The sequence below is a fragment of the Vicia villosa genome, unplaced genomic scaffold, assembly GCF_029867415.1.
Source record: "Vicia villosa cultivar HV-30 ecotype Madison, WI unplaced genomic scaffold, Vvil1.0 ctg.000189F_1_1, whole genome shotgun sequence".
Lineage (NCBI taxonomy): Eukaryota > Viridiplantae > Streptophyta > Magnoliopsida > Fabales > Fabaceae > Vicia > Vicia villosa.
This window is the reverse complement of record NW_026705059.1, coordinates 730,857-751,786: the sequence shown is the minus strand read 5'-3', so window position 1 is coordinate 751,786 and position 20,930 is coordinate 730,857. Positions and strand designations below refer to the sequence as shown.

General features: G+C 33.2%; 1 protein-coding gene and 1 non-coding gene across 2 annotated transcripts; one reads left to right on the top strand and one right to left on the bottom strand.

Moving 5' to 3' along the window:
* Window positions 1-441: 441 nt before the first annotated feature.
* On the bottom strand, window positions 442-7,825 carry LOC131625148 (protein PAT1 homolog). Its single transcript, XM_058896044.1, has 5 exons — window positions 7,542-7,825; window positions 6,843-6,985; window positions 6,432-6,488; window positions 4,396-4,459; window positions 442-3,063 (listed from the first exon to the last, which is right to left on the bottom strand). The coding sequence occupies exons 1-5, from the start codon at window positions 7,615-7,617 to the stop codon at window positions 944-946; spliced, it is 2,460 nt and encodes an 819-aa protein (XP_058752027.1). The 5' UTR covers window positions 7,618-7,825; the 3' UTR covers window positions 442-943.
* Window positions 7,826-20,592: 12,767 nt separating this feature from the next.
* On the top strand, window positions 20,593-20,665 carry TRNAK-UUU (transfer RNA lysine (anticodon UUU)). Its single transcript has one exon. It is a non-coding gene; the product is annotated as a tRNA-Lys (tRNA).
* The last annotated feature ends 265 nt before the right edge of the window (window positions 20,666-20,930 follow it).

Below are 20,930 nucleotides of genomic sequence, written 5' to 3'. Positions count from 1 at the left end.
ATGATGTTCTTTTAAATTGTGGGACCTAATATGAGTTCTTTTAAATTACACCATTGGAGTGAAAATGGAATGAGTTGCTTCAAGATGATGTGGACTAATGGGTCCCACAAAGAACCAAATAATAGATTGCACCATTGGAGATGCTCTAAACAATTGGATTGAACACAAATAAATGGGTAAAAATAAACTTGTATTCTTCATAACAAAATTTTCAATATTGTCAGTGAATGCAAAATTCCCTATATTGCTTATATAACTAAAATTAACAAATGCATCAAAATGCCAAATTATTTGTTAAACATGAAATATTAGAAAAAACTTGAGCAAAGACAAGAAAGATAGACCAATTATACTCCAATTGACCGAGAACGATAGACGATACAAAACTATAACACCTACAGCACAGCAACTTAGTAAATAGAGAAGATGAAACTAAAACCATTAACACCAAGAAAAAAGGTTGACAGAACTTATTATTAAACATGCCAATACCACCTTTGTCCAATGATCAAATTGGCCAACCCCACAATGCTGCTTCAATTTTGACATGTGAAACCTATTAAGGTAAGGACCATGAGGATCAAGCTTAAACCTAATCCTGGATATACTACCCCACTACTGTTCCCTAGAAACAACAAACTGAGTAACAAAAAGCTCCCCTGTCAAAAGAAAATAAAAGACAAGAGGAACAAATCAAGCCAAGACTATCATAATACACAATGGGCCTGATTGCAAATTTATCACAGTGCTACATGGCATTAACAAGTAAAAGATATGAATGTGGATGCTAAAACACTTTCAAGGTAAGATGCACCTGATACTTCCACATCAAACTGCTCCAAAGTAACTAGAAACACAAGGTTGTAATGAAATTTACTGCCATTCTACATAAACAGCTCCTTAGATGAATGTCTCTTTGTCTAATTTACTCGCTCGCCACAGATTATGAGTTTACATGGTGACCATTACCCCCGGAATTACTATTATATCCAACTACAGAGCGCTGAGCAAAATCAAGTAATATTTTTTTCTGGCGATCATCAGTGTGAGGTAGACTTGCACGCAAGAGCTCAACGGGCATTTCCCTACTTATAGCTCTAGCAACATCAGGCCCAATGATCGCCATATTCGGTGTTCCTTGAGTAAGAAATGAATGCATGATGCTGTCATACTTATTGACACAATACTTGGTGAGAAGGCCAAAGAATTCATCAAATGAAGCCTGCCAAAGTGAACGATTTCTTATGTTATAGTTGCTAGCAGCATGAGGATCTGTTAAAAGTTCAGTAGCTCTCTCCAGCACTGATGCTAAAATAAGGGAAGTCCCATCTCCAGCAGGGCTTCCAAGGGGGCGTAGAGGCGGAGGCTCAGAAGAACAAACAACTGAAGCTAGGCAAACACTAAGTGATACAAGATCCATTTCGCGGATGCATTTTGAGACCACCTTTGCAAGGTTAATTACAGTTTCTGCTGCAGCTGGATCGGAGGGAAGACCGCCAAATAAGAATCTTAAATGACGAAAGATGGTCATGCAGACTATTCGCATTAGCTCCCCGCCTGGAAAAAGTACTTGGAGGTACCTAGCAAGTAGTTTTCGACCTTTGGGTAGAGAAACTATCCTGAGAAAAACAAAGTCATCTTTTGCAGCAAGTTCAACTGCATGTCCATTCTTTCCAAGTGGATCAACTAGTTGAAGTGAGGCTGAAAGTCCTTCCAAAAGACCCTTCCTTTTTCGTTTTAAATGATCTCCATTATCTTGAAGCTGCTTATTAAACTGTAGGAAACGGTCAATATCATCTACATCAAGAAGAACACAAAGACCGTCTTCAATTAAGACCCTTGCTGCCAACATTGGCTCCTGTTCAAGAGGCTTTTCTGATATGTTTTGATCGGGACCAACAGCACGTGAAGAATTTGGTGGATCAACTTCCAGTAGAGGACGGGGCCTGCGAATTGATGAGAATGGAACCCTCCCTAGAGCATCAACCTGAAGAAAAGCATGTGGCTCATTAGCAGAAGCTCGTAAAGGGATTTCCCTTATTTGAGCTGGTGAAAAGTGACGCCTCAATTTAGCACCTGAAGATTTTTTCGCAAGACAACCTTGATTGTAATAATCATCTACATATGGATCATTACTATGTGTTGCTGCAAGCTGCAACCTAAATATATTCTCAAGTTCCTCAGTCGTCATATACCTAGACCTAAATCGGGGCCATCCGTTATTGAATTTATTATGGTTACTCGCATCAAAACCCTGAGGAGAAAATCGGAGATTCTGCCTACCCATTGGAGCGGGTTTTGGCATTTGATCCCTCAGTTCCATCATCCCTAGCATCTGATCATATTTGTTGACCATTGGTAAACCAGAAGAAATATTGGGATGAACTCCATTATATGGCCCTGCCTGGTTGACCAAGTGATTCGGCATTCGCTGATTAAGAGGGGAACCCATAGGAAACTGACGAATGTTCCCACCAAAAGGTGCCCCATGGTTTAATCCACCTAACTGTAGTGCAGAATTGGATAAATGAGAACGATTTTGAGGAGATAGAGCCATCTGAGCTCCTACAGCATGATATGGAATGTTTAAGGGGCCTGTATTATGACTTGGAGAAGCCTGCTGAGATCTACCACCGGGTGGAGGATAAGATGTAAAAGAAGAATTTGGTGCCAACATAGAATCATTAGAAAAATGAAGGTCCTGTTGTTTGTCGGGATATAAAGATGTACTGTACAAGGACTTTGATTCTTCTATGTGTGCAATGGAGGAATGTGGCTGTGACGACCATCGTTTGCTGTCCTGTGTTTCAGAATCACGAAAAGACTGATCAAACCAATTAGGAACTGATTCATTTGAGCCATGTTGAAGGTAGGGTTGTTGCGGCCTTTGCTGCTCAGGATATGAAGAAGTTCTATACAGGGAATTAGATTCCTGCAAAGGGGCAAGAGAAGAATAAGGCTGTGGTGGCAGTCTTCTTCCATCCAAAGAACCTTCACTATCATAAGGATTCTGGTCAAACCAGTTAAGATCATTATTCCTTCGTGTCCATTCAGCCGTAGAATCTGAGTTATAACAACATAAATAATTCAGTCATGTGGAAAAAAATTGTAAACAGTAAAAAAGAAGGAATGCTGGAATAAAGCCTACTAAAATGCAAAGAATACAGTCACTTTGAATACAAAACATATATCTCAAACCTCACCTTAATTCATTAAACTTCAGAAGTGAATTAATTATACACACGCAAACAGACAGCCCATTGTTATTAAATTGTAGCCATGACATGGAGGAATTTCATTCACCTGCCATAAACTCTGCACGGTGTTCCAGTTTCTATGGCGGGCCATATTAGCCCTGAGGGTAAAAAATAACCTAAAATGCTGTAGAACAATATCTTTATCAGCAGCCTCATATGCTGCATTCTTCATTGCTCTCTTCTCTCCACCTTCTACCATTGGCAATTGTCATCTGCCCTTCTTTCATTATCAACTTACTCAGACAATATCTATTTACTAGCAAGCTTCACTTTCCAGTGAACACTCTTATTTTCTTTCTCATAATTTTTATATTTGTTTTGCTTCCTCTCCTCTTTGTTCTCTAATTTTCATCGTTCTACTATGTCCTATTTCGAACTATCGTCTCTTTTTATCATCTCCAAATCACTTTTTTCTATTTCTATTCTATTTCTTGTTATCAACTAACTTTTGTTATCATCCTTTGTTTCCTTTTGGTCATTACTCATTTTGATATATTCATCTTATTCTCTGTTTTCATTCTACTTTTACCTCCATATCTCCAGTTCAAAAACGTTAGATTTCCTATTTACACTCGGCAGTTTTATGGATATTAGTTCGAGTGTCTGTGTGTAACTGATAGAAACTGGTACCGAACAATAAAATTTGAGAGTAATTACAACGACTATCCAAGAAATTCAAGAGTCTGGGTTCTCTCCCTTCCAAGAATTCGAGAGCTTGGTCACTCCCTCCCAAATATAACCTCTTTCTAATCTTAAGCATAATTCATCTAATCTGCGGTTTCCTCCTTTTATCACACAAGCCCAAATAATTGCTTCCAAATGTTAATATTGAAAATAGTAAATGCTAATGAAAAGTAACTGTCTGGCCACTTTCAGTTTTGGTTCCTAGTAATTCCTAAGATCTAACAGTAACCATCACATTTCCACCATAGACCGTAATGTCATCTTTTCCATATTTATACAGATTCAGAAAATTCATCCCTTTCTAAAGCATTAATGCATAATACAAACTGCTACCTTATATTGAATAAAAAATATATTGAATAAATAATAAAATAAAAGGCAGAAAGGGAACACCGTTTTATTTTGATAAAAGGAAAATGAAAGTTGGTGAAATATTTAAAATTATTATACTCACTTTCTCTTGATCCCCGTGCACCAATAATTGTTGTGCTTTGTGGTCCAATTTCAACTTTGTTCAACTGAAATTAAATGAGAAAAAAATATCAATCCATGTATTTTTATGCATAGGAGAAAACTTTCACAGAGAAGAGCATTATCAAAATAAAAAGTGAATCATAAAAGGGAGCATACATATAGAGAAAGAGAGAGAGATCAAAGAACTAGCTACTGTGTCTGATTATAAACATTGAAATAATTCGGAAATGCCAATGGAACAAGCTTTGAATATGAACTAGCTTTTCAACTTTTCCCTTTAACTTTAATTTTAACTTCCGTTATCTCTTTCCATTACAGAAGAGATTATGGAAGAGATTGCTTTTAAAAAATAATGGACCAACTATAGAAATAAGTAATGCTAAAAAGAAAACATGAAAAACAGCATGCTGCAACTAGGAAAAAAAATAATGGAATTAACAACCACCATTAATGCAGTTTCAATAGAAAGAATCGCTGATAAATAGCGGATCACAGAAAATTGCGGATATCATTGCAGGCAAATAGCAGTTGGAAGAAAACAAGTATACAAGACAAATAAAAAACAGCATACTTTTTTTCTTTTAAATATGAATCGAATAGATTATCGTCCTTGCTGGAAATGGAGGACGGCGTGTTGAAAGGCAATGAAGGCAAATCACAGCTTATATATTGAGGGGTTTACGCATTAGGTTGATAATAGGAATAACTGTAATTCTTTTTTATATTTTAAAAACAAGTCACGTGAAACTCACATGATGCCTCTTCAGTTTTATTTAAAAGAAAAAACTAAAGTCTATTTTCTATGCTATTACCACAACAGCCACGCTATGGCTGAAACTGGAATAACGGCTGCTATTGCCCTAATAGAGAAGAAACTGGGATAGCATCACAGTTTTCATAAAAAATTCCTCAAAATCCACTATGCAGGTGCTGCTATAGCCAGTATTTGATAATACTGCCAAGAACCCTTGGAAACTATACAAGTCTAAATTCCCACTACATGTGGTCATGTCATGTGCATTGGGATTCAATGAATGATGATTAGGTCATGTTGATTAAAAATTTGCCAATAATTAGTTAGATAGGAAAACTCGTGTGCTAAATCTTAACATACTCCATCCAATTGAGCAGACTATGGATCTTATGGATAGTGGTGATCAAGGCATTGAAGATCTAGGTGTAGACAACTTGGATTGGGATACTCCATATAAAGAATAGGATGTTATTGGCCTTTATTTGACTATAACTTGATCTCAATAACCGAAAGCTCGTTTTTAACTCTTTCGCAAACACGTCATAACACATATAATTGAATCATTATACAACAAAATCATTTTTTACAGGAATACGACAAGTAAGGAATACGACAAGGAAGGAATACGACAAGGAAGGAATACGACAAGGAAGGAATACGACAAGGAAGGAATACGACAAAATCATTAATTTTTCGGAAACAAAAATTTTAAAAAGTGTAGATTTTACATACATAACTTATTAATCTTTATACTAAAGCAAGCAAATGAAGATATTGTAATAATCACGAGACTCGGCCACTTATTATCTTTTATGTATTTGTTTAAAATTTGACCACTAATGATAAGTAAGCTCAAAAAACTTGTGAGCTAAATCTTAATGATATCCAATGATGAGCTGATTATGGATAGTGAGGTGAGGAAACATTAAAAATCTACATGTAGACAACTTGGATTTGGATATTACAAATTAATAAAAGGATATTATTGGGCTCTATTTGACTGCAAATATCCAAAACTGAAAATTCATTTATACCTCTTTCTTAAACACGTCTTAACTCACATTTGATATTTAATACATTAATTTTACAGTTACTTATAATTTTAATCAAATATATAAATTTAAGTACATAAATATTAATTTTAAAACTAATATATAAATTAAGATAGTGTCATGATCACAATATTCAGTCTCTTATCCAAATTCCAAATAAAAGTCCAAGTATTCAAGAAAGTATAATATATCTTAATTTTACAGGCTTACCTTCCATAAAGCAGAGCTGAGATCATCAATATCAGAAAGAGATTTAACATCCTCAACCTGAAATTTTAAAATAAGAATTTATCAATAAATTATATTAATAGAGAATTAAACTGTTTGATTTACAATAAAACATCACAATAAAAATTTAACTAATGAAAATTGTGTCAGGTTATCATAAATAACAAATAAACTAAAATACTATTTTCTCATATATTAATACATGGGAAAATCATAAATTTCACTCGAAACAAAATAATGAAAATAATATAAGCACCACGAGTCCGGAACGTGTACCCGGCACTGGTACGTCGTCCTTTTAGAAGAATCGTATATATTTATAAAAAAATGCGCACAGAAAACTCAAATGAAAAGGAAAAAAAACACAAGTACGGTAAGAAAAGTGAATTCAACCTCTTCTCTATTATTAAGAAGGAACTCCTCCTCATTAGACTCCGGCAAACAGTCATCATCTTCTAACCCTCCCAATTCAACTTCTTCTACGCGTGCATTTTGACCGAAAAATGCATACTGCGTCGCATCAAAAACTGCACCTTCTGCAAAAACAAAAACAAAAAAATCTTCAGTCAAACACCTAGCACCAATTTCTCAAAACTAATTCACATGGAAAACATTACTTCGTAAATAACAAACCAAAACAGTAGATGCATTTTCAATTCGTAAAAATACAGAATTATCATCTGAAGCCTAGTATGAAGCACGGAGACCCGAACACAACACCGACACTGACAAGGCGACAACGGTAATAATTTGAAAAAAATAAATAAATTAAAGGCGGTGTAGCCGACGCGCCTTTTTTCAAAGTTGTCCGTGCTACAGCTAGTAACAAGTCTAATAACTAAAAAATACAATTCCTAATCCTAAGTAATAATCAACATGGAAAATTTGAAAATTATACAAAACTATCAACTCTAGCTAACGATTATACTAAAAGTAAATCACTATAAGAAACACACCAGATCTAATTAAACAATCTGAATCAAATAACACACAATCAAACACCAAATTATATAAATAAAATAAAAACTAACAAAATCAAAAATCGAAAATCGAAAATCAAAAATCAAAAACAGTTGAAGCGAGAAAGTAAACCTTTGGGAACATCCCCAAATTGATGAAGATCTCCACCAACATCATCCCCGCCACCAAATCCATCCATCTCTACCATAAAAACGCAAAACCCCAAAAAACACGAAAACGAAAACGATTGAAGAAAATTGAAAAGCGAAGAAGAAAAAGAAAAATTGAATAATAATAATAATAATTGAAGAAGAGTAAATGGGATTTGGATCGGGGGAAAATGGAAAGGGCGTAGGTATTTAAGAAAAGTTGAGAAGAACCCTAACACGAAAATGACTCGTCGATTATTCTACCTCTATAGATAACACATTTATACATAAATAAATAAATAAAAATTAGATATAAATAAATAAATACAACGTGGTTTTCTGAATTTTAAAAATTAATTAACAATCATGTTTTTTGTTAAAACAGAAAATTAACAATCATGGTTTAGCTGAAATTTGAACTATAAAGAGTGTTATTTTGTTATTTATTTTTGGTTTTGAACTCCCACACTTTCAATCATAAAATAAAAATTAATAATATATAAAGTAAACGATTTTTTTTATTTTAAAAAATTTATCTTGTCTTTTTCTAGAAACATGATTACTATATAAATTTTGATTATTAAATTCACAAATGTTTATTTAAGATTTTAAGTTGGCCTTTAGTTATATTTAAAATATTTAAAATATTAGCTTTAAATATAAAACTTGTGTTTCGTAAATAATAGAAATTAAGAAACTTTATTATTATATTGAATTTGTTAATATTTGATATAGTTTTTATAGTGTTGTATTTTATAAGAAAAATATTTAATATTTTTATAGAGTATTTATTATAAATTGTAGAAAATAGTTAATATTATTAAGAGTATTGTTGATAGAGAAATAAATTTTATAAATAAATATATTATATTCAAAAAATATATTTAAAGATAAAGATGATAAATAAATAATAAAAAAAGATTTTATTTGAAAAAGAATTGATTAGAGAAAATCAAAATGTAAGAATGATGTTCTCTTTGTACAAATTATGTGTACTTTAATTGTCAAGAAAATAAAGTTGAACTTTTTTTTATATAAGAATATTATGTGTTTCGGTGTTATTTATTTAAAATTAAAAAAAATATATTCTTTGTAATAATTTATAAAAATAATATTAAGCTAGTTGTTTTGATGAAAGAGTGAAAAACTAGTTTATTCTTTTGAAAAAGATTATGATTTTGATATTATATGAAATCAATTATTTCCCATCCATTTTAAAGTAGTTTTACTTAAATATATTTATACGTATTTAAAAATATAATAAAACTATTAAATTTTTATTAAATTAACTATTTATGTGTTCTTAGTATCATAATTGTGAAATATAATGTTTTAAAATAATATTGTTAATAATAACTATAGGTATTTTTATTAAACTTGAATATATGTGTCAGAGAATAGGACATAAATGCAAGCAAGGGCCCGCAAAACACGTGTATGAAAAGAAGTGGATTGAAAAATTGAGCTAGAGGATAATATTCAAAAATCATAGGGATCCCTACTGATGATGAAAATGATGTGCCCAAGGAACAAGACAATGACTGCTGGAAATTGGCAAGGAAAACCATAAGTGAAAAAGGTAAAATGCAAATTGCTGACAAACTTGGAAACCTTATCAAATGTCAGAATGGATTCTCCCCACTTAGGATTTCGAATGATCCTATAGTGTACTTAAACAGCACATGATTATTTCTTGGAACGTGAGAGGTATTAATAAAGCAAGCAGAAATAAGAAGATTAGAAATATACTCCAAAGATTAAAGTCTCATATTGCAATTATGGTTGAAATAAGAGTAAAAGGTACCAAAGCTAACTCCATTAGAAATAAAATTGGCCACCATTGGTCTTACATTGATAACTACAATAAACATGGGAATGGAAGGATATGGATTATGTGGGATGCAACAAAAGTATGAGTTCATAAAATTATTGATACTAACTAGTTTATACATTATGGAGTATTTTCCTTAGAGGGCCATTTCAAGCATTAGTTAACAGATATATATGGCCATAGTCAATTACAATAAAGAAGGGAGTTATGGGCTGATACTGAAGCTTATAGGGGACACAAGTAGTATTGGTCCTTGGTGTCTTATAGGGGACTACAACAATATCAGGGAAACTAAGGATAAAATAGGTGGCAGCAATGTACAAGAAGTTGAGTACATTAATATGGTTACCATGATGAACAATGTAGGATTGTTTGAGATGGAGAGCAAAGGGGGTTATTTTATTTTGTCCAATAGACACAACATAGGGGCTATCTATTCAAGAATTTACAGGGTCCTTGGAAATGTTGAGTGGTTCTTGCAGCAGAGGGATACCACTTTATACAATATAGAAGTTGGGATATATGATCATGCCTTTTTTTGTCACAGGGAAAATGAGAATACTGATATCAAGAAGTCCCATATCAAATTCCTTAAGCAATGACTGACATGGAAAAAAACTACAAAGACTTGAACCCACCATATAACAAAAAAGTAGGCCTCTTTCAGACATTAAGGTGAAGCTGGATCAAGCTAAGAATGATTTAGATACATCTAAGAAGAACTTGATGAATGACATAATGAACTACCATAAAATAGATAGGGCTAAGGAGTGCACTGAAACAACCATTGGAATGATTTAAAGGGTCAAGTGCTTAGACAAAATACCAAAATAGAATGGATAAATAATAGGGATGGGAATAACTCTTATTTCCATGCCTCCATCAGAAGCAAGAACCAACAAATTGGGATTTATATGCTTTGTGGGAATGATGGCACTACAATTACTGAGAAGCATGAAATTGAGGAGGAGATTATTGAGTTCTTCAGGAATTTGTTAGGAACTGCAAATACCAATTTGAAAGAAAATTGATATTCAAGATATGATGAATAATAATCGGTTGACAAATGACCAGGGGATGAGTTGATAAGGCATGTAACTGACATGGAGATAAAGGTAGCCCTGAAGAGCATAAGGGGCTTAAAAGCCCCTGGCATTGATGAATGTGAGTCTAAGTTCTTCAAAAGAGCTTGGAACATTGTAAGGGAGGATGACATAAGGGCAGTCTAGGAGTTCTTTGTGAAGGAAAAATTATACAAAGTTGTTAATTGTACCTTGGTGGTGTTAATACCCAAATCCAATGAAGCAAAGTATATCAAAGAGTGCAGACATATTTCATGTTGTACAACCATCTATAAAACCATATCAAAGGTCATGGCTAATAAGTTCAACAAGGTTCTTAGCAGAATCATTCATATGATTCAGGCTCCATATTTCCCAGAGCAGCACATACATGATCATATCATGTTGGCTTTTGAGCTCATTAAAGGCTATTATAGGAAAGAAGCCCCCCCCCCCAATGTATGTATCAGTTATACATTAAAAAGGCATATGACATGGTAGACAAGAGTACTTTGGAGAATATTATGAAGGAACTTAGTTTCCCACCAAAATTCATCAGATGGGCTATGGTATGTGTCTCAACTGTTTCCTATCAATTTAACAATGATGGTGTTTACTCTAAAAAAATTGATAGTTATAAGGGGCCTCAGACAAGGTGACCCTTTGTCCCATCTACTTTTTGTCATTGTGATGGATTACTTACAAAGATCTTTGAATAAGCTTAATAAAATCCTTGATTTTAATTATCATTCAGAGTGTGAGAGACTCCAGGTGAACCTGAGCTATGCGGATGACCTATTCCTCTTTACTAGAGGACGGTGACACCACCTCAATGAAGCTTCTCATGAGAATGTTCAATCAATTTTCGGACTTTACATGTTTGGCTGTTAACCCCGGTAAGTGTAAAGCTTACTATGAGGGTGTGGATGATGCTACTAAGAATGAGATAAAAACAATTACTTCTTTTATAGAAGGTACTTTCCCCTTTGGATACTTGGGAATCCCTCTCTCAAGTAAGAAGTTGAGTGTCCAAATAGTGCATGATTTTGGCATATAAGCTAATGGCTAGGATTAGACATAAGAGCTCGAGGAATGATAAGTTTTGTTGGCAGACTCCAATTGATAAAGAGTGTGATTTTTTCCATTAACAACTATTGGTTATAGTGCCTCCCTATGCCTAAGAAGGTTTTGCAAAAAATTGACTCGATTTGTAGAACTTTTTGATGGACACGTAAGGATGTCATCATAAGAAAATCCCATGTTTCTTGGAAAATTAAGTGTTCCCCCTAAAATAATGGTGGTATGGGTTTGATTCATCTTCTGGACTGTAATCGAGCTAATTTAATAAAGCTTTTATGGAATCTAAGTGGAAAGTTTGACATTTGTGGATAAGGTGGATTCATGCTTATTACATTAAGAACAAAGATATCATGAGCGTGCCTATGAAATAAAAAGGGTTCTTGGGTTATGAGAGCTATCCTTAAGCAAATGATGGTTATATTGCAAAAGAATATGTGAACCAATGTGCTTAGTAAAAGTCCTGTCAAAACTAGAGAAGTCTACCTTGAACTGTTAGAGGGGCAAGTGAAAGTACCTTGGAGAAAATTCCTTTACAATAATATTGCAAGACCACGGGCCAAATTTATTACTACCTCCGTTCCTTTATATAAGAGACAATTCACTTTTCTAAATTCATTGAATAATTAATGTATCTAGTCAATATAGATACCAGATACATTGATTATTCAGTGAACCTATAAAGTGAAATGTCTCTTATATAAAATAACGAAGGTAGTATATGCCTTGCTTGCCATGGAAGGATAGCAACCAAAGAGAGATTGAAGTAGTTTGGAATGATGTATAATGATGTGTGCTGTTTTTGTGACAAACAAGAGACTTTGGCTCACTTATTTTTTATCATGGTGAGATGAAAAGGATTTGGCGTTATGTCCTTGAGTGGTTGCAGATTCGTCACTCCCCTTAAGATTGGTAACATGAGATTATCTAGCTTGTGGAGAAAAGCAGTGGTAAAGATTGGCGGGCCAAGATGATCAAGCTAGCAATTACGAAGACTTTATGCAAATGTTGGAAGCATATAAATGATATATGTTTTGGGAACAATGTATGTAATACGGGTATATGGTATGGATGGCAAGCATACCCAAACCCATGGGACCCACCTGCACCTGAACCCGAGTGAATGGGTGAAAACCCTAGTTGACTGGCTTCGGGTGCCACCCGATATTTCGGGTGCGGGTTTGGGTAGTGTGAAACTCGCGCCCGAAACTCGAAATCACACCCGCTTATATATATATATATATATATATATATATATATATATATATATATATATATATATATATATATATATATATATATATATATATATATATATATATAGTGAAAATTTATAGGAAAATTGAAGGAATATTTATTTTATGTATTTTGTCGCGGGTTCGGGTTTGGGTGAAAAAACCTGAACCCAATGGGTGTGGGCGTGAGTGTTATTTTGCCACCCGAATAACCTTTGGGTTCAGGTGCAGGTTTGGATAGTGTGAAACCCGCACCCGACCCTACTCGTTGCCATCCTTAGTATAGGGAAAGAATCATAGATATTATGATTTACCGAGCTTGTATGAATCTCAAGTTGAGATTTCATATACACCACTTGATGATGCTTTAGGATAGTCTTCCTTTAGTGTTTTAGTTTTCTTCTTGGCGGGATCCTTAGGATCGCCTTGTGATTAACTGTTTTTTGGTTAATGAAAGTATTTTGTTTTCATTAATCTAACGGTTTTAATTGATTTTTTATATTTTCAAAAATAATTAGATTAAATAATGAATTAAAACTGGTTAGATTAATAAAGATCAAAGGTTAAGATTTGGAGTAACTCTTTTAAACTTACTCTTGGAGTAAGAATATCCCCTATCTCTCACTCTCTCTCTCTCTCTCTCTCTCTCTCTCTCTATCTATATATATATATATATATATATATATATATATATATATATATATATATATATAGATAGATAGATAGAATATCTATATATATATATATTGAGAAGTAAAGATAGCATTTACTTTGAAATAAGTCTGTTATGCTAAAAATATTGATGTCTAAGTCTAGCCTGTAGCAGGTCATAGACTTATTTTTAGGCTTGAGTAAGGTCTTTTTGAATGTCTGATTAATCTGTTAGTATACTTAAAAGTCTATTTTATTTTATTTGGTGCCAAAGTCTCGAACTAAGTACCCCAAGGTTGAAGGGTAAGCTTACAACTAAGGGACCTCTCAGGAAACTGGCAAAGTCTATTTTTTTTTTGAACATATGTAAATAAGCCATTTAATTAGTATTTATTTAGACTAAAAAACTAAAATATCAATGATTGTGATACTAAAAATTTGTTTGTGATTAGTTATTTGAATTTTTCTAGTAAAGTAAGTTTTGTGAGACTGTTTGTTTCGGAAGACTTATGAAAAGAGCTTATGACATTGTTCATAAGTTGTTTTCATCCTATTGGAATAAGTTTTATTTTTGTATTTTAATTCAAAATACAATACACAATATAATAATATAAATAAAAATAAAAATATTTATTTAAGTAGGTTGTCGTGATAGGATTGAAAGGCTTTTTATGGTCGGAGGCCTAATCTTTTTAACTAAATAAACTTTTATAAAAGCTAGGCCTTTTATATTTAAAAAAAAATTGGTATGGTCTGAAGCTGTGTAAGTTAGGTCGTAGGTCTCTGTTAGTTGGTCTGACTTATTTTCACCCCTAACTATTTATAAATAAAAATAATACTCACTATATTTAAGATGTTCAAATAATTTTGGTAAATATAATGTAAAATTAAAGTCAAGTTATTATTATTATTATTATTATTATTATTATTATTATTATATATATATATATATATATATATATATATATATATATATATATTGCAAAATTGCAACCAACTACTTGTATTAAATATTTTAGAATAATTATTTTAATCAAACAATTTAAACTATATTTTTTAACATTAAAATTCTTTATTGTTTAACAATATATAAAAACAATAAAGAATTATATCAAGTATCAACAACACTCTGGTGACTCTCATTCCAAAAAGCCCATAGGTCAAAGCTATAAAGAACTAGAGGTTCACATCTTGTTACACTACCATCTACAAAGTCATTTTTAAGATCCTAACTACTAGGCTATGGAAAGTTATTGGCAACAATGTTAATCAAAGCCAGGAAACTTTTGTGTCAGGATAACACATTCATGATCACGTCTTGCTTGCATATGAACTGATCATATTAGGCCTGCTCTCTTTAATGTGCCTGCCCCGCTCCGCCCCATTTTTTCCGGGCTTGAGCTTTTTCATACAATTATACTATTTTTAAGCCTAAAAAGTTCAATGCCCGCAGGCCTTCCCTGCCCCACCCTCACTTTTTTGCGGGGCGGGGCAAGGTTTAGACCCGCACCCTCAAATATGCCTGCCTCGCACCGTCCCATTTTTTCGTGGATTTTTGCGGGGCGGGCCTAACAGGGTGGGCATGCCCGTTTTCCCCCCTTAGGAAAACATATTAAAAGAAATTGGGTTTCCTAGACAATTCATTAGATGGATTTTGTTGGTCGTTACCACTATGTCTTACAGGTTCAGTATTAATGGGGAATACACCAATTTTATGAAGGAAAAAAATGGACTGAGGCAGGGAGACCCCGTCTCTCCCCTGATATTTGTGATTGTTATAGAGTACCTGAATAGATTCCTACAGAAGATGAGGAAGGTACTTAATTTTAACTTTCATTCAAAGTGTGAGAAACTTCACATAATTAATATCAGCTTTGCAGATGACCTTCTAATGTTTGCTATAGGAGATACAATGCCTATTGAGTCATGATGAACGCATTTAATGAGTTATCAAGATCCACAAGCCTTAGAGGGAATCCAAGCAAATGTAGAGTATATTTTAAAGGGGTGACATACCACACTAAAAAAAGAAATTAAGTAACTAACATTTCTCAAAGAAGGTCTTATCCCTTTCAAGTATCTTGGTGTGCCTTTAACTAATAGAAAATTATTTATTCACCATTATTTAAGCTTGATTGACAATTTTGTAGTAAGGACAGAACCCTATAGTGTTAAACTACCTAGCTATGCTACAAGAATCCAACTCATCAAAAGTATGATTTTTGCTATCACAAATTATTGGATGCAATGCTTACCTATTCCAAAGCAGGTAAAGGTAATCCATAAACTTGATGACGTCTGTAGGTCTTTCTTGTAAATTGAATGAAATGAAATAAGTAGGAAATACTCAATTGCTTATAAAGAAATATGTGCCTAAAAAACTCAAGGAGGAATGAACATTATATTGCTTTAAGAGTGGAACAAAGCAAACATGATGACGTTGTTGTGGAACTTAAGCGATAAGGTTGATAGCCTACAGATAAAATGTATTAATAGTTATTATATCAAGGGTGAGTAACCGATGTTAGTGCAAATTAAAAACAACTGCACATGGATCCTTAAGGCGATTTTCAATCAAAGGGATATGGTCTAATAGATGCAAGGTTGTAGCAGTATGCAACATAGAGGAAAATTTAACACAAAGAAAATGTATAGGGCACTGAAAGTAGAGTATCAGACTTGAATTAGAGGAAGATCTTCTATAGTAATCTAGAATTTCTAAGAGCTTTGTTTTTATTGTGGTTAGCTTGTCATGATAGGCTACCTACTAAAGAAGGGCTTCATCGATTTGCTATGATTGACAATGATAGATGTTGCTTTTGTTTGAAAGTAGAAACGATACACCATATTATTTTTGGGTGCGTTGAGCTAAAGAAAATATCAAAACAAGTATTAACGTGGTTGTAGGTTAAGCATGAACAGGTGAATGAAATGAAGAATTGAATTGGATTACAAGAAATAGCAAAGGCAAAGGTTGAAAAGCCTAATTACTCAATTTTGCTTCAGCCAGGATGGTATACGGGACGTGGAAATATATAAATGACAAAAGTTATGGGAACAATGTACTTAATACAAAGATATAGGAGAAAATTATAAATATATTAGTTTATAGGGGTGGAACAATCCTAAGATGAGACAGTACATTGCTAAGTTGATGATGACCTAATATAAAATTCCCATTAGTTTATAGTTTGATTGTCTATTTGTTGTGATTGGATCCTTAAAGATCGACATGTATATATTGTGTTTGGATTAATCTCATTATTTATTATTTTGATTCAAAAAATATTGAAAACGGGCTAATGGGTATTCAAAAACTTTTTAGAATTGATTATATTAGGCTTGTGCTTCTAGAGAAGAAACTCCAAAATGATATGGATCAACTCTTCCATAAAGAATAAGTTATTTGGTACCATAAATCTAGAGAATGGTATATTAAATTTGATGATAAAACACTAAATATTCCCATGATTAAATTATAGATGGAAGGGAAAAAAAACATTTGATGTCCTTCACATTTTAGAATATGCTTGATGCATCGGTAATGAAATTCTACATACTAGGGTCGATACTTTTTTCAAAAAGCTATTCAACTATTTTGTGGAAACATATCAAGTTAACTGTGTAATCAACCATGTTCATATAACTAATGACGCACAAAGTGCCAACTTGACTAACAATGTGACTAATGAGAATGTGAATCTTACTTTTAATCAAATGCATCTTAACAAATCACCTAGATCACATGGATTTCAAGGCATACTTTCATAGAGTCTCGACACATAATTGAACACATGTTCCCTTATGAAAAAGTATTCTTAAATAGTATCAACAATTTCTCTATGCAAAAAACTCATGCGCCTTTAATTCCTCAAATATATTGCCCTAACTAACATTACAAAGAATTTATGCCTATTAGCTTCTGCAATACAATGTGTCACTAAGAATCTTTTTTATTATTAAATTCACAACTATTTATATTTATGGTTTTAAGTTCGCAATTGTTTATATTAATTATTTTGGTGATTTGATTGTTTAAAAAAACAGAAATAACATTTGAAGCGTAGTAGAGAGTCTAACACTAAAATAGGGAATAAATTAACGCAAATAAAAACAACATTTTGCTGTCTGCGGAGTGATCTTAAAGTTTCTAACAGAAATTCACGCAAACTTCTGAGTGCTTAACTTAAAAAATGGTTGTCCATAGAAAAGGTTTAATAGAGAGCTACAAAATGATGTTTGTGGAAAATCTTTTGACCTCGAGGTCACCGACAAAGCTTCAATTCATAGGTCACAAACACATGCTTTAGATGCAACGGAAAGACAACTTAAGGAAGGAAAAGGCAAACCAAAAATTGATCATGCTATTGTCTTTGAACGCCATCAGTTGAAGGAAAAGTTATATGTTGGACCTTAACTAAAGGATCATTGCCACCCATGAGACAATTAAATGCTGGAACTTCAATAAAGTATTCTAGTCTCATATAAGGCTATTAAATTTTGGAGCTTCAATGAAGTATCCTTGTTACTCATTAGGCTATTGAATGTTGGAACTTCAACTCAGTATCCTTCACGATCACGAGCCTATTGAATGTTAGATCCTCAAAGAGGAATCCTTGTTGTCCACGAGGCTATTGAAAGTTAAAACTTTAATGAAATATCCTTTCCACACACGAGCCTAATGAATGATGGAACTTCAATAAAGTATCCTTACCACCCACGAGGCTATTTAATGTTGGAACTTCTATGAAGTATCATTGTCACTCATAAGGATATTGAAAAATGGAACTCCAATGATGTATCCTATCCACCTGTGAGGCTATTGAATGTTAGATCCTCAAAGAGGAATCTTTGTTGCCCACGAGGATGTTAAATTTGGGAATTTAATGAAGTATCCTTGTCGCCCACGAGACTCTTAAATGCTGGAAATTCAATGAAGTATCATTGCCGCCCACAAGACTGTTTTGTGTTATAACTTCAATGAAGTGTCATTTCCGCCCACGAGGTTATTGAATGTTGGAACTCCAATTAAGTATCTTTGTCGCCCCCTCCCCCCGAGGCTATTGAAAGTTAGATTCTTAAAGAGGAAACATTCTCGCCCACGAGGCTATCGAATAATGAAACTTCAACGAAGTATCCTTGTCGGCCACGAGGATGTTGAATGTTGAAACTCCAATGAATTATCCTTGTCGCCCGTGAGGCTATTGAATGATGGAACTTCAATATAGTATCTTTGTCCACCATGATGTTATTGAATATTGGATTCTCAAATAGGAGTCCCTATCGCCCACAAGGCTATTGAACATTAGAATTTCAACGAAGTATCATTGCTCCCCAAGAGGATATTGAATGGTGGAAATTCAATGAAGTATCCTTGCCGCCCATGAGACCGTTGAATACTAGAACTTCAATGAAGTATCCTTTATGCCCACAAGTGTATTAAATGTTGGGCCCTCAAAGGCAAATCCTTTCTGCCCATGAGGCTATTGAATGTTGGAACTTCAATAATGTATCATTGCTACCTTATCATCATGGGACCGCCACCTAAGGATCCTTATTAATGTCAACTCTAAGCAACAGTTGTGGGAATCGCCCCAAACAACTCTTGAGGGACTCGTCTCAAACAATAAATTTGTGTCGCCAAAGCATCATAAACTTTGAAATTAATGGACAAACTACAATGGAAATCAAATATCCTAAAGGGAATCACCATAGATTCTAAACGTTTTTTTTAATAAGCCTCTAAAGGCGTAAAAGGTCTACAAAAGGTGGTAGTATAATTGTTAAGAAATAAACTAAAAATACCAAAGTGACCATGTTCATGGCATGGTTAATTTCTTTTCCTTTTGAACTAGTCCAAATCTTACCCGAAGGACTCGTCCCAAGCTTACTTGAGGTGCTCTCCCTAAACTTATTGAAGGAACTCGCCCCAAGTTTTGCTTAAGAGACTCATAAAATCTTTAAAATAGTATCTATATTCGGGATAAATCACTTCTCCCTTTCCAATGCCTTGTGCTTGAAAGACTATGGACTAGGATAATTTTGTTGGACCTTAATAAGGGTATCATGTGAGAAAGCGAATGAACCAGATATATATATATATATATCCCTCACTTTTTTTAGCAAGTATAACAATATTGTTATATGATGATTATTTTATAAGTTGAGTACGTTGGGCAAACTTTGTTCTTGGGTTCACCAATACAAAGGCAGATCTCAAGTAATTCAATAATAAGAGCATAAGGATGTCATGGGCAACCTCTACAATTTAAAGGGTTTAGGGTAAAGGTAAATCTCAAACATTTAGGTATCTTAGGGAAAACCTAAATGGGCTTTGTCATTCAATATAAGTGAATCATAAGTGCCAAATGAAATGTTTATATTACATCTTATATGTTACTACCTATGTCCGTAATTATAAGACCCTCTTGAGTTTTTTTCTTGTCCCTTTTTAAAAGACCCTCTTCAACTTTCAAAGTGCATTACTTATTTTTTTCTAAACACACCCTTAATTATATCACATCTTTTTCTGAATCAATAATAAATACACATGTATGAAAATGAATCATTTCTCACTCTCCTAAGGATAAATTTGTAAAAATGTACAAATAGTCAATATATTTAATACTCTAACCAACTTTCTTAATTAGCATAATTTTGTCTACATGGTCTTATATTTAGGGATGAATGTAGTATTATTTATGATGTTAATTAGTTATATAAATGATATCTAAGTATGTATACCATGATCTCAAGTAATAATAATGAAGTATAAGACATGAATGGTTTTAGTTGGAGAATTCAGTAAGATATAATTCTCACTCTAGGTCATTTATTTTCTTTACGAATAAATATGTATTGGATAAGGATAAACAAAAGGAGACTTAGTACTTGTTTAAAATATTTAATATATTTTGTGTATAATCATATTTGTTTTATTATGTAATAAAGTGAATTAATGCTAAAATTTAACTTTAAACAAGTACATATTTTTTGAGTTTGCGAGAATATAAATATTCTCAACGTATCTAGTATAAATGTTTCATATGTGTGTGTTACATGGTGTGTTGTTATCAATATATTTTTGTGTTAATTATGAGTTGAAGATCCTATTAGTACTAAAATTTTGGTAACATAATATTTATATTGTATATTATTATATTTTAAAATTGATAGCAAGCCGTCTTAGCTCAGCTGGTAGAGCGCGTGGCTTTTAACCACGTGGTCGTGGGTTTGATTCCCACAGACGGCGCATAATAACCTTTTTTAATTATACGGTCTGACCCTTTTTAGTTTCTAAAATAATATCCTTCCTTACAACAATGTTATCCTTTTTAGTTCCAAATTTTATCCTTCCTTGCAGTTATTTATCCTTTAAATAACATAGCATTCCATAAGCATCGGTTACTATCTGACAAAAAAACTTCTCTGGCCTTTTCCCCAAATAGAAGAGAGAAAAAACTACCATGTCAGGTTTGGTTCACAAGTGATCTTTCTTAATGGTTTGCTTCTACTAT

Excerpts from the sequence above, each read along its gene's own strand:
- LOC131625148 (XM_058896044.1), bottom strand. The coding sequence starts at position 7,617 with ATGGTAGAGATGGATGGATTTGGTGGCGGGGATGATGTTGGTGGAGAT. Across the intron at positions 4,460-6,431 it reads TCAGCTCTGCTTTATGGAAG|TTGAACAAAGTTGAAATTGG; the intron begins GTAAGCCTGTAA and ends ATTTAATTTCAG. Across the intron at positions 3,064-4,395 it reads TGCACGGGGATCAAGAGAAA|ATTCTACGGCTGAATGGACA; the intron begins GTGAGTATAATA and ends GTTATAACTCAG.